Consider the following 15,969-nt stretch of genomic DNA (forward strand, 5'->3'; position numbering starts at 1 on the left):
TCAATGTAAAAGTAAAGTCACGGTCTAATAATGAAAAAATATAGAGATACCTTTCTCTCGTATGATGTTGTTATAAGAAGAACAATAACGCACAAAAGGTAACCTTTACCACAATTCAAGAAAAAAACGAGAAACCACATCTTTTAGTTTTTACTTAATTAGTTATAAACACGGTGTCCAAGTCCAAAGCGAAATAATCTAAATAAGAATAAATCTAGCAAATTATTTAATTTCTGAAAGAATTCATTTCTTTCTAGACTATATAACAATATTGATATTATTTTACATAACTTCCTAAACAAAAATGGTATCATATTACTCAAAATTATGTTATCCTCGCTATTTAAATTTAAAATATTAACTTTCCTAACAGACACAGTGTATTTGTGAGTAATGTTGAATTTATATAATGTTAATATATCCATTTAGTAGTACATTATCTATTTGAAATTAATTAATTTCAGCTCTTGAGATACAATATGTACCTTTACATAATATGTAGAAGAGATTTTTGAAGTACTTTTTCTGTTTTTGGTCTTTTGGGTTTGTGCTTTAAATTTGCGTGATTACATAACTTCCCAAATACCACATCACTGAAAATTATGTTTCCCGCGCAATCCAAATTTAAAATATGAACTTTCCTAATAGACACACTGTATTTGTGATTAATGTGTCATTTATTTAGTGTATAAATGTAAAATATATATCTAATTTATAATAAAGCAAAATTAAAGCCACATAATATATATTATAACGTTTTTAGGAGAAGAAGAAATAAAAAACAACTTTTCTTACGTTTTAAGAAGGAATTTACTATTATTTACATACTTGTGGTTAATATAATCTTATTTGTTTAAAATTTTTTATATATAATCATTAATTTATCTTGTTTTAAATTGATTAAGCAAACTGTACACGTGAAAATATATTCTTTATTTATGTCAAAAGCAAGTAAATGAAGAGGACTGATTGACAAGTCAATTATGAAGCAAATTTAATTTAGGCGAAATAAATTTCATCATTTCTTGTGAGATTTTACGACTAGAACATCCTTAAGCCGAATTACTTTATCTGAATAAGGTATTTTGGAATTGTAAGGTTGGAATTGTGGTAGATTTCGACAAAGGGATTTTACAATGTATTTAATTTGCATTTTATGTGTATATAGATTGAATAATTTCGTTGATGCACGTACGCTAGTTGGAGTGGCTTGATTCGTGAACTATACCGTGTTACGTACATTAACAGTAATTAATTCGTATATTTATATACCGTCTAAAATCAACCTGAATTTCATTGGAGCTTGGGATGACGCTGTAAAGCATCATGAAATAATAAATGATTTTTTTTTAAATTCAACTAAACATAACACTGAAAACAGTTTGACAGTTCACAATCTAATTTCACAGGTTATGGCGAGAAGAAGCGGTTTTACAGCCCAATTTAATTAAATTAAATTCCAATTTAAGTAAATTAGTTTCAAAAGTATTTTCAAACATTTCTTTTGTTGATCTCTGTCAAAAGGTTTTTTTTACACACCTGATTTGGCTCCACATACTAATTTTCATATAGATTGCAAAAATATTTGACTAGATATGACATTTTTCATAGTTTATTGTCAACCATTATACTTAGTACAACAATGAATAGTGCAATGCAAATTAAATTTAATATTGGATTTTAAAAATCGAAACTTTGCGAGAAACTTCGGCACTCCGGTTATAGAAAGGCGTTTATTTCGAACTAGGTAGGTAACATAAAACTTTCGAGCTGAGAATACACAACAAAAAAATTGAGGCATGAGGTTTAAGTTATGAAATAAATTCAAAGCAACGAAAGGCTTATATACCGAAAACTTTTAATGCTGATTTGATTAATTGTGTAAACAAAAAATTGGAACAGTCTTAATTGAAACGAATGCCAAGTACAATTCTTCCTAATATATATTTTTGTTTCGAAATTAATTTCTCAGTAAATATTTTCGTTTCATAATGAAATTTGATCATCGATCCTAAAAGCGTTTAGAATGTTTTAGTTAAACTTTTCGACAGGATGAGAGTGCAGTTTTATTGATATGCCAGACATATCAACAAATTTACTATAAAATAGATTGAAATTTAATAAATCACGAAAAGCGAGTGGAATTAATAGTTATGTAGCTGTTAGTTCCTCCAGATGTTTAACGAGCAAGATTTTTAACTTATATTCGGTTCATAGCTGTCAAAATCATCATCGGTTCATCCAAAAGGGTCAAGAGACGACAATTAATTAATATTGATTACTGTAATACACAGTAAATCCGCTAAAAGGCTGTTAATATACATTTAATTATTATTAGCATTACTATTTAATCATTATAATAAAGCAGTTAATTAGTTAAAATATTCTGATAGAGAAACATTAATAATTTATCGTATATAGACATTTTTAAAATAGAAAATCAATAAATATTATTGTTCGCTCTGTAGAACTGTTTTGTAATAGTGTTATAACCGCCATACAAAAGGAAGATAAGTTTCCCGTAGCAAATATAGAGAAAACCTATATTGATTTAGACGTTCTTTGGCTATAGAAAAGCAATGAATCTAACACGTCAGATAAATCAAGAGAATGATTCAAGATGTGATTGACAAGACCATTAAGAAGGAAATGTAATTTGGTTTGAATAAATTTCGACATTCCTTGTAAGCTTTTACGACTAGAACATTTGTCCTTAAGTCGAATTACTTTATTTGAATAAGAAATTTTAAATTGCAGGTGGAAAATGTGGTGGATTCGTACCAAACGACTTCAGAATGCGTTATCATTCTCATATAATAATAGTTTTCTATTCAAATATTTTGAATTTATATATATTTACTCTATATAGACTAATCATCAAATAAAAATTGATATGTTTCTTATATCTGTCAATGTCAAATGTCAAATTGACATTTACTTCAAAAATAATCAAAATATTATTTAATTTCGACTGGTATGTATTACAACTTGTGTATAGGCCGATTTATTGATTACTTCTGCCAATGTCAAATGTCAAATTGACATTTACTTCAAAAATAAACTAAATACTCTATAATTTCGACTGGTATCTATTACAACATGTGTATAGGCCGATTTATTGATTACTTCTGTCAATGTCAAATGTCAAATTGACATTTACTTCAAAAATAAACTAAATATTCTATAATTTCGACTGGTATCTATTACAACTTGTGTATAGGCCAATTTATTGATTACTTCTGTCAATGTCAAATGTCAAATTGACATTTACTTCAAAAATAAACGAAATATTCTATAATTTCGACTGGTATCTATTACAACTTGTGTATAGGCAAATTTATTGATTACTTCTGTCAATGTCAAATGTCAAATTGACATTTACTTCAAAAATAAACGAAATATTCTATAATTTCGACTGGTATGTATTACAACTTGTGTATAGGCAAATTTATTGATTACTTCTGTCAATGTCAAATGTCAAATTGACATTTACTTCAAAAATAAACGAAATATTCTATAATTTCGACTGGTATCTGTTACAACTTGTGTATAGGCAAATTTATTGATTACTTCTGTCAATGTCAAATGTCAAATTGACATTTACTTCAAAAATAAACGAAATATTCTATAATTTCGACTGGTATGTATTACAACTTGTGTATAGGCAAATTTATTGATTACTTCTGTCAATGTCAAATGTCAAATTGACATTTACTTCAAAAATAAACGAAATATTCTATAATTTCGACTGGTATCTGTTACAACTTGTGTATAGGCAAATTTATTGATTACTTCTGTCAATGTCAAATGTCAAATTGACACTTACTTCAAAAATAAACTAAATATTCTATGATTTCGACTGGTATCTATTACAACTTGTGTATAGGCCGATTTATTGATTACTTCTGTCAATGTCAAATGTCAAATTGACATTTACTTCAAAAATAAACGAAATATTCTATAATTTCGACTGGTATCTGTTACAACTTGTGTATAGGCAAATTTATTGATTACTTCTGTCAATGTCAAATGTCAAATTGACACTTACTTCAAAAATAAACTAAATATTCTATGATTTCGACTGGTATCTATTACAACTTGTGTATAGGCAAATTTATTGATTACTTCTGTCAATGTCAAATGTCAAATTGACATTTACTTCAAAAATAAACGAAATATTCTATAATTTCGACTGGTATGTATTACAACTTGTGTATAGGCAAATTTATTGATTACTTCTGTCAATGTCAAATGTCAAATTGACATTTACTTCAAAAATAAACGAAATATTCTATAATTTCGACTGGTATCTGTTACAACTTGTGTATAGGCAAATTTATTGATTACTTCTGTCAATGTCAAATGTCAAATTGACACTTACTTCAAAAATAAACTAAATATTCTATGATTTCGACTGGTATCTATTACAACTTGTGTATAGGCCGATTTATTGATTACTTCTGTCAATGTCAAATGTCAAATTGACATTTACTTCAAAAGTAAACTAAATATTTTATCATTTCGACTGTTATCTATTACAACTTGTGCATAGGCCGATTTGTTTATTACATCTGTCAATGTCAAATGTCAAATTAACGCTTAATTAAAAAATAAGCTAACCTATATGTTTACCAACAGATTGCTGCCTCTATATACGAATAGTAAAACTTTAGGGAAGTACAAACTTTGGAGAATGATGGATAAAAAAGTCTGAAATGTTATATGTTGAACCTGGCTTAGTATTCCGATATTATATCCGTTTAATGTTGTACGAAAAAGAAAAAAAAGAACCTCGCTAATGCAGCGCCTTAATTTTAAGCTGTAGGTAAAAGTTTTGAGGTTCTGAAAAACATGAAATAAGAGAAAAAAAACTAGGTCTCAGGATAAGTTATGAAATAATTTCAGAGCAGCGAAAGGATTACATTTGAAAGTTTTAATGCTGATCTGATTAGTTTTACTGGAACAAAGTGAGAAAAAACATTGAATTATGTAAATGTTCGGCAATTTGCCACTGGTATTTATTACAACTTGTATATCGATCGTTATTTTGTTGAAGGGTTAAGTTAGTTTCTAAAGTTTGTTGTTTAAAGACATTTTCGATGAAATATGTTATAATTTTGATGCCGATGGCCAACTAGAGCGAATACCAATTTCGATAATGCCTATAAAGGTGAAGGATTTTAACAAACTATAATTAATATTTAGTTTTCGAGCGAGTAAGAAAAATAATTTAGTCCATATCAAGCTTCGGTTAGTAACAAATCGTTAAATGTTGGAAAATGTCGAGGAATCGATTTAATACCAGAATAGTGTTCACGAATGACGAAAGATTTTAGAAAGACGAACCAGATAATGAATACAGTTACATGGAACATGGCTCTAAAACAACTTTTTATCGGCCTAAACGGCAAAACAGAGATGGAGTAGTAATGGGTTGGGGTGCCATAACAGTTTTTGTTAGATGGAATTATGTAACTCTGATTAAAGAAAAGGTACAGAATCGGATAATTACAGTGTCCCTAATAGCACAAAGATTTTTAATGGTTTCTTTTTAATTATTACGATCTTAACTTTTATTTCTTGATCAGTAGAAAATATGTTTCGTAATATTTTTCATTATACATATTACAATGTTTAACTAAATTATAGGAAATATCATAATATCGTAAAAATTTATTTCATACGCTAAATATAAATAATATCTATTTATATTTTAAGTTGTGACAACATTAGGTTTTGACAGACGTCAGGTGGCGCCTTCAACTAAAATGCACTATTTTTCATATCCTTTGGAACATTTCGCAAATATTTCTAAAGGTGATTTAAAGCTTCCAGTTAAATTTACTATTTTCCACATCTTTCGGAACATTTCGCAAATACTTAACTCAAATATAAATAATATCTATTTATATTTCAAGTTGTGGCAATACTAGGTTCTGACAGACGTCCAGTCAAAATGTACTAATTTTCATATCCTTTGGAACATTTCGCAAATATTTTTAAATGTGATTTAAAGATTATATAATATGGGATGGAGTACCCATGTAGCTTCCAGTTAAATTTACTATTTTCCACATCTTTCGGAACATTTCGCAAATACTTAACTCAAATATAAATAATATCTATTTATATTTCAAGTTGTGGCAATACTAGGTTTTGACAGACGTCCAGTCAAAATGTACTAATTTTCATATCCTTTGGAACATTTCGCAAATATTTCTAAATGTGATTTAAAGATTATATAATATGGGATGGAGTACCCATGTAGCTTCCAGTTAAATTTACTATTTTTCACATCTTTCGGAACATTTCGCAAATACTTAACTCAAATATAAATAATATCTATTTATATTTCAAGTTGTGGCAATACTAGGTTCTGACAGACGTCCAGTCAAAATGTACTAATTTTCATATCCTTTGGAACATTTCGCAAATATTTCTAAAGGTGATTTAAAGATTATATAATATGGGATGGAGTACCCATGTAGCTTCCAGTTAAATTTACTATTTTCCACATCTTTCGGAACATTTCGCAAATACTTAACTCAAATATAAATAATATCTATTTATATTTCAAGTTGTGGCAATACTAGGTTCTGACAGACGTCAATTTTGCTAATTTTCATATCCTTTGGAACATTTCGCAAATATTTTTAAAGATGATTTAAATATTATATACCATGAGATTAAATCCATCAAAATTAATTCACATTCCTAGTATTTTAAATTATCTAACATTAAAATTAATTACTTACAAGGCCTGCATTTATATGCTACCTCCACGTATTTTGGAATACCTGGACACGGATCGCCACCAAATGTTGTCGGAGATGTTTGGAACTTGCACTGTCGCTTTTTTTGACAAGCCTCCACCACCGTCTGTAAGAGAGAGTACTAAATATCGTCAGTCAGATCAGCTGATCTTCATAATTTACATTTTGTTTGTGTCAAATTTGTTTTGTGTCGAATTGATGAGATTAGATATCAAATATATTAATAAATATACGGAAATCTGGCAATCTCGACGTAATATTTGGGAATGTTATTGTTATGTGACCTCTAGCATTTATAATACCTAAATGTATAAAAGGTAACCTAATTGTACATAATCTTCGCTTGTTTGGAATTTTGATAAGGAGCTTTCATCCTGAAGGTTATAGTGTTTCAAAGATACTACTTTAAACTTTGTAAGTAGTTACCTTTTCTAAACAGTTCCGAAAGTTTTGCAACCTATCTCGAAAGATTATACTTCAAGGTATATTCGAGCAAGGATAAATTAAAAGAAAAAGGTTTTCAGTTCTCCTTATTATAGAGGGAAAAACTATATATATATATATATAAAAATAACAAAGCCACGAAAAGAAAGCATCGAACTGTCGAACAATTGGTCAAATTAGAATTTCTCATTATTATTACAAGCTAGAGAAAAGTTTTCTCCGTTAAAGACGTTTTGGCTAACCTCTTTATTCGAGAGAGAATTTAAACGAACTGTGTTGCTATTAGTATTCAGGATGATACCAAAGTTATATATAAATGCTTTATTACTGTCTACAGTTTGTCTGGGGCAAGTTTATTTTCTATTAAGGAATATAGCATCTTAACTCGGTGAAAATAATATTATATTAAGTTTAAATCTTTCTCAAAGTACGAGTAACAATTCTACGCTGGTCTATTATAATAACATAATTTTTATTTATGCTTAGTTATATTTCAAAATTATACAGAATTTAAATTATATCTACTTATATTTTAAGTTCTAACAACATTAAGTTTCGTCAGACGGCAGATGGCCCTGTGTTTTACATCCCTCGGAACATCCTCTCATCATATTTTGGAACATCATGTATTTGATGAAGTTTTATAATCAATGATAATCATATAACATTTTAATAAGGGCATGTACTAAATGGGTATCAAACATTGATAATAAATTTGGATCTTGTGTAATTGTATAAAAGCAAAAATGGCCAATAATATTAGAGGGATAAGACATCCTGTGCATATGTGAGGTAAAGACCCAAATCTTATATAATCATACCGTTTACGATTACCGAATATCAGTTCATCCTACGTTAATATTGATATTGAGGGATTTAACTGGGGATTATCCTTCTGGAGATTCTGGAATTGTGTCCGGTTGAATTAATATTATTGTTAAATAATTTCATGCGACTTATATCCACTAATACTGACCGAAATAATTTCACTCGATCTTCCTCAAGATATATTGTATCGAAAAGTATTATGTTATACCCAAAAATTGGTGATTTTGACGATTAAAACGAACACTAACGAAATTAATTTTGAGTGTTGTTCTTTCTTTTTTTAAACTAAGTTTATTCCGTAACTTTCAGTTAAAAGTTTGCTATTTTTCATATTCTTCGGAACATTTCGTAAATATTTCAGTAATTCGGAAATTCATGTCATTATGAAAATTAAGTAACAAATGATAGCGAAACTTCTAGAATAAGGATTGTAATCACTGAGGGCCAGATATGGACAATACGGTGAATGGAAAAACACTTTGAAGCGTAATTTGATGTTGGCTATAAATTGATTAGAAAATATCAAAAGCTGTTTTACTAAAACTATTATAACTTTTAAACTGGAACTTAGATTGTCATGAAATTTTTGACATGTTTCGTTAAGACCGGATATAAAGCCCAAGAGTTCCGGAACTAAATAAGCAGAAAATATAAGGATACATTTTTATTTATATACCTCTAAATAAAACAATTTATTTTATTTAAAAAAAAGTGGACGATCCAGAAATTTCGTAGCATCGGAATGAATTTGATTAATAGCATCCAGAACTATGCTCCTTGTTCCCTTAAAATAAATCTCCAGGCCGAAAGCTTTTCGTTTGACTTTCTTTTTCGGGGCAGGATATTGCTTTTTTACGTTTTACTATTGGCAGTTAATGCATTTGATAGGATTTACTACAATGCATTTAGATCTGATATAGAAATCTGTTTTGTTCTACATACAGACTAAAATATTAAATTTTGCGTGGTCGGAGATGTAATCCAGAAGGTATTAAACCAAGTTTCGATTGTTTTCATTAGCTATTCAACTCTTTAAATAGTAGCTGACAGCCTGGTTTGATTGATGGAACATTTTCAGGATGTTATTTTTGATAATGCAGATTGGGATGATTCATGAGCTTCAATTAATACTGTTTAGCCTGGAATAATTAAATTTGGATCGATTGATTTCACGTTTTTAAATATTTAGGTTCAATGTGATATATTTAAATTATTGGTCTAAAATAGTTTTGGGTCCATTATATTTCACTATAGTTATTTTGATACTCTCCAGTTAATTATTTTGTTTATTTTTATTGTTCTATTTATTCTCTATTTGCTTTAGTTTGTTTTATAATTTATATCATTTTCTTTTTTGGCCATTTTGTATTTTCCCATTCTCCTGTTCGAAATATTATTAATTCTTTCTCTTTATTTCTCTCTCTATCCTTTTTTATCTTTGTTGTTTTCTCTATTGTACTACTCTAGTTGAATTAAATTGTTTTCATTAGCTATTTAATTTCTTATGCCTTGCTCTGATTGATGGAACATCTTCAGGATGTTATTTTTGAAAATGTAGGGTAGGATGATTCATGAGTTTTAATTAAATCTGTTTACCCTGAATTAATTAAATTTCACAGTGAAATATTTAAATTGTTGGTTTAATTATAGTTTGGAACACATTTTATTTTACTACAGTTATTTTGTTACTCTCCAATTAATTATTTTGTTTATTCTTCTTTTTCACTTTCTTCTCTATCTGTTTTAGTTTGTCCTCCTTTCCTTGTTACAAATATTATCAATATTTTCTTCTTGTCCCTGTTCTCTCTGCCCTTTCTTGACTTAATGAGGATTTATATTACCATTTTTTTAACTATGATAGATTTTCCATAATATATTTTCTTCTGAAACTCTTTTCTTTTCATTCTTTACGTATTTAATAAATAGTGACGTATTTATTGGATAATACAAGTTAGGGGAAGTAAAATTAATTTAAAAAAGGGTAAAAACGTGTATCGTAATCAATGATATTAACAAAAACGATCCCGCAATGCAGTGTTTGATTAAGACATATTTCACCCTTCGTTTTTCTTCTTCTTCTTCTTCTTGCATCAAATATCTATTTCTCGGATTCTAAACGGGAACAACTGGGATTTTTATACGGCAATTTCAATGGTGGTGGGAGAGAAAGTTAGGCCGAAAACAAAAAGCAGCTGAATTTAAGTAGGGGAAAGGTAATCTCGTTGGACCTTTGTCTCCCTCGGTACCTATTACACTAGATTCATCTAAAATAAACAATGAAGCAAAATGATAAAACAAAACCTCTTAGGATCCTTCGGTAATTTAACGATTCCAACTAGTAATTTGTCTTTGGAATAAAATTTGTTTTGTTAATTTGGCTCGGCTGTTTTTATTGCACCAAAGAGTATTTTTACCAAAACGATATTATAGAAATTCATTTTTCCCCCCTTTTTTTTTCGAAATCGCTTTTTTTCTGCTTTTGTCTTTTATAGGCAATTATTGAGGAAGCTCGGAGCTATATAGAATTGTGGAGGTTTCTTATTAAATTCTATTACAAAGAAATATTTATTTTTGATTCGCTTTAACTAACGTTTTGCTCTACGTTTACTTATATGAAATACTTCTTTTGGAAACATTCGAAGATTGATTGTATTTAGTCTATATTGATTTATCAAATATACGAACTACGTACGTATTTTCTTCTATTCTTAAATATATATTATATAGAGTGAAATAAAATTGTATTGTTAATTGGTATATATAAGTTATTTAATTAATAATATAATTACGAAGCCATTGTTTGTACTGGTAATTTAGTGTCAATAATAGAGTCCTAAACAAAGTTTGAATAGAGCTGCGGCACTTTGTGAAGCAACCTCAATTTAGTTATTAGAAACATATCTGAACCGTTTTGCCTATCTGCATTCTTAGTATATAGAACCGTTTGTACAGTGAACAATTGAAACGATATTATAACTTTATATAATTACCGGAACACGTTTAATCTTTAATTATAACAAGATCCCAAATTAAAGATAATACTACTTGCAGCTCTCAATGTAATATGAAGTTTTCTAAATTGGAATTTCCGAAATCCTTAATGACTATGTGACTACTTGGGTTTCTGGATGTTAATTATTTGCAGAATGAGTCTACACATATATTATAGTATTTTTCTATCAGTTCTCGTCCATTTTAATATTAAAAAATATGTTTTAGTTAATTTTGAAGTTAGGTTTTCAAAAGTTTGAAAGTAGGGTAGAAGAACCTCAGAGATAAAAATACTTTAAAAATATAAATGTGATATATATTCGGTATTTTCTTGCATATTGCCATAGAATTAATTTAACTGGTATGATCGGTGTTAAGCCAATATCATTATCTTCGAGATAAGATGTACCACATGATATATTACTGTAATTGCCTTGTGAGGAGGACAGTTATTGAATGGTATATTGTAATGAAGTTCAAAGTTTGCGATATATACTCGTATTTTCTGATCTCCTAACTAAATCTCAGACAGTTCGCGTGAATCTTCGAACGCCAAACATAACCAGTAAATGGAATCGGAATAGTTAAAGAGAGATAGCGAAGGAGAGCGAATCTATAAGCGTAAATTTTATACCTGTACCTATATAAATGTCTATGTATGGGTATAGCAAGTTTAAGAGGCCCAGCCTATCTTTGTATATTTGATTATGTTCGTTTATATTCCTTTCTTGATATAGTATATAGTTTCTTCTATGCCACTGTAATATTGTATCAGGAATATTGCAAAAGTTCTAGGAGAAAGACAACATATTGATATTATACATCTGTTATTTTTCAAAATATTGAATACACAAGATAAGGAAAATATTTACATTTGATAAATAGGTAAATTTTAAATATTTAAAAATTCTATTATTTTCACAATGTTGCCAAATTGTATAAATTGTATTTATATATGGGGGATATATTATATTTATATGATTGCAATGTAACAGGTTAGGACGATTCATGAGTTTTAATTATTACTGTTTAGCCTGGATTAATTAAATTTCAGAGTGAGATATTTAAATTGTTAATTTAAACATAGTTTGGAATATATTTTATTTTACTACAGTTATTTTGTTACTCTGCAATTAATTATTTTGTTATTCTCCTTTTTCTCTATCTTCTCTATCTGCTTTAGTTTGTTTTATAATTTATATCATTTTGTTTTTTAGTCATTCTGTATCTTCTTGTCCCCCTTTCCTTGTATCTGCCATTTTCTCTATTTTATTGTTCTAGTTGAGGATTCAAATTATCATTTTATCATTATCATTTAACTATGGTAGAATTTCCATAATACATTTCCTTCTGATACTCTTTTCCTTTCATTCTTTACATATTTAATAAATAGTGACGTATTTATTGGAAAATACAAGTTTGATGAAATAAAATTAATTTAAAAAAGCGTAAAAACGTGTATCGTAATCAATGATATTAAGAAAAACGATCCTGCAACGTTAAACATTCATAACAAACATTAAAACAGGAGAATATATTATATGTATATGATTGGAATGTAACGTTGAATATTCAATATAGTACACACCACCACCAAAATATTTAAAAAGTCTATGTACCCTTCACAATGTTGCCAGATTGTATGAATTGTATTGATCTATGAAGAATAGATACAATATTGCACGGAATACAGTCTTGTTGTGCATACGGTTAGATTAGAAAAGTGTTGTGTATTACGAACTACCAAAATCGAAAGAATCTCTTACTGTAGATGTTTATAATATGGTAAAATTTCTCAATAAAAGTTTTTTTAAAGCGAAAAAAATTATTAGAATACATACAAGTACCTAACATGTAGAGTTTCTGTAATGTATGTAAATTTTGTCTAAATAACCAAAAGGGTTTGGCTTCTAACTACATATAAATATGACATAAACCGATAATGGTTCGGAAAAAGGTTATAATGATGAAAATAGAGGAGGAAAACAATAAAATGGGAAGATTATGTTTATGTTACCACCGGAGTATCAAGTTAACTTTACATGGTGGTGTTTTTTCAACTGTATAAAATGAGATTCAAATCCGATACAATTGTATTTATTCAGAAAAAAAAGGGATATATTCAGCCGACAGCATCCATTTAAGACAAAACATCAAGTTGAAGTTAAGTTCAGCTTTTAGGTGAAAAGATTTGCAAGGGATCCACGTTCTGGAAAGAGAAAAATCCGCTAAAAAAATAGCCTTTGTTAAAAACGAATAAAATATATGAAAATTGATGTCGAATTTCGCCGTTCTTTTTCTTTGCTCTTCTACCGAATTTTAATAAATCGATGATGCAAATACCACTTTATTTGTTCGCCAAACATTTGTATCAGAACATATATATTATGCGTGTTTATAGAAGGTATCTCAAAAGAATGCTTGTATTTGTTTTGCTTAGGCGTCAAGACTTCAGAAATTCCCAAATTCACTAACTACAAATTTAAAGAGGCCTTGTACTGTTAAAAGACTACCTCTGATTTCGGTGATATAGGGTAGGTTATCTCTTAGTTTTTTTTTGCGTGTTTGAAGGTCAACAGCCGGCCCTAATTCAATTCTGCAAGACAATCGATTGCTTATGACTTTCTTTCATGAGCAATGATGCAAATACCACTTTATTTGTTCGCCAAACATTTGTATCAGAACATATATATTATGCGTGTTTATAGAAAGTATCTCAAAAGAATGTTTGTATTTGTTTTGCTTAGGCGTCAAGACTTCAGAAATTCCCAAATTCACTAACTACAAATTTAAAGAGGCCTTGTACTGTTAAAAGCTTACCTCTGATTTCGGTGATATAGGGTAGGTTATCTGTTTTAGTTTTTTTGCGTGTTTGAAGGTCAACAGCCGGCCCTAATTCAATTCTGCAAGACAATCGATTGCTTATGACTTTCTTTCATGAGCAATGATGCAAATACCACTTTATTTGTTCGCCAAACATTTGTATCAGAACATATATATTATGCGTGTTTATAGAAGGTATCTCAAAAGAATGCTTGTATTTGTTTTGCTTAGGCGTCAAGACTTCAGAAATTCCCAAATTCACTAACTACAAATTTAAAGAGGCCTTGCACTGTTAAAAGCTTACCTCTGATTTCGGTGATATAGGGTAGGTTATCTCTTAGTTTTTTTTTGCGTGTTTGAAGGTCAACAGCCGGCCCTAATTCAATTCTGCAAGACAATCGATTGCTTATGACTTTCTTTCATGAGCAATGATGCAAATACCACTTTATTTGTTCGCCAAACATTTGTATCAGAACATATATATTATGCGTGTTTATAGAAGGTATCTCAAAAGAATGCTTGTATTTGTTTTGCTTAGGCGTCAAGACTTCAGAAATTCCCAAATTCACTAACTACAAATTTAAAGAGGCCTTGTACTGTTAAAAGACTACCTCTGATTTCGGTGATATAGGGTAGGTTATCTCTTAGTTTTTTTTGCGTGTTTGAAGGTCAACAGCCGGCCCTAATTCAATTCTGCAAGACAATCGATTGCTTATGACTTTCTTTCATGAGCAATGATGCAAATACCACTTTATTTGTTCGCCAAACATTTGTATCAGAACATATATATTATGCGTGTTTATAGAAGGTATCTCAAAAGAATGCTTGTATTTGTTTTGCTTAGGCGTCAAGACTTCAGAAATTCCCAAATTCACTAACTACAAATTTAAAGAGGCCTTGTACTGTTAAAAGACTACCTCTGATTTCGGTGATATAGGGTAGGTTATCTCTTAGTTTTTTTTGCGTGTTTGAAGGTCAACAGCCGGCCCTAATTCAATTCTGCAAGACAATCGATTGCTTATGACTTTCTTTCATGAGCAACTGTTTATAAATACTGGATGTAGAAGACCGTTTACTTAAAGTGGAGACGGACATGTGGGATGTATAATAAACAAGCGACTACGTAAACCATTTTTAAACATATTTAAAAATCTCTATATGTTAGTTCGCAATGTTGTCAGACTGTAGGAATTGTATTTATATATGGGGAATATATGTATGATATATTTATATATTATTTATATTTATATATTTATATATATATATACGTATGATATATTCGTAATGTTGCCATATTGTGTTAATTGTATTTACATATAAGAAATATATATTATAGCGCTGAATAATCAATGTAGTATAGGCGCAACCACTAAAACAGTTAAAAAGTCTATATTTTGTTCGTAATATTGCCAGATTGCAGGAATTGTATTTATATATGGGGAATATATTATACGTAAATGTATGGTTTTGTTCTCCTGTATTACTGATCCTTAGCAATTCAGCTTCCACTGAACCAGTACCTTGGTCTTTTCTTCATACGTCATTCATGTTCACCCCTGCAGCCTCACCACACTTTTGTGATTGAAATAGCAGATGCCCTACACTATATATAATGCAGATGATATATAATCGATGTGTGGTTGTCTGATCATGGTTGTTCTGATGTATTTTTCAGTAAGTGATAAAAAAGTAACTTAATAAAATACTGACCTGTATGGTGTTGGGCAGAAGACAGACCGTGGTGTCCGACATATAAGGTGCCAGACTGGTGGAGGTCGATTTCGAATTGCAGAGTCGATGGGAGGATGCGGATTTTCCATATTGAGCTATCTGGACCGAAATGCTTGTCCCCGCGGGACATTTTAAGGTAACTATATCGTTGTCGCAGCCTGCTCTTTGATATGTCCGCAGAGTGCCAGAAAGTAAAGCTAAAAAGAAAAATCTGTTATCTCTAGACAGTTCCGGATAGCAGTTTTACTTAATTAACCGCAAACTCGAAAGCGAGATGCTGAATTCTTTTACATTTTGCCTGAATAAACATTGCTTTTACATCTCTTGTTTCTATTTTAGCAGATTGTTTCTTTACTTTTTACAATTACCATGGCAGGAT

At 29.5% G+C, this 15,969-nt stretch overlaps 1 protein-coding gene across 2 annotated transcripts in view; it reads right to left on the reverse strand.

Moving 5' to 3' along the window:
• The window catches only part of LOC143197137 (uncharacterized), a 103,321-nt gene that overhangs the window by 27,566 nt on the left and 59,786 nt on the right, over window positions 1-15,969 (reverse strand). Inside the window, exons 2-3 of one of the 2 annotated variants that reach the window (XM_076405341.1) lie at window positions 15,570-15,787; window positions 6,756-6,894 (exon numbers count right to left, since the gene is read on the reverse strand). In XM_076405341.1, coding sequence (XP_076261456.1) covers window positions 6,756-6,894; window positions 15,570-15,787 — 357 coding nt within the window. The remainder of the gene's footprint in view (window positions 1-6,755; window positions 6,895-15,569; window positions 15,788-15,969) is intronic. The other variant, XM_076405342.1, reaches the window with a different exon arrangement.

This window comes from Rhynchophorus ferrugineus, unplaced genomic scaffold (assembly GCF_030347505.1).
Source record: "Rhynchophorus ferrugineus isolate W39M unplaced genomic scaffold, kcgeb_rfMv2 rfM5, whole genome shotgun sequence".
Taxonomy (NCBI): Eukaryota; Metazoa; Arthropoda; class Insecta; order Coleoptera; family Curculionidae; genus Rhynchophorus; species Rhynchophorus ferrugineus.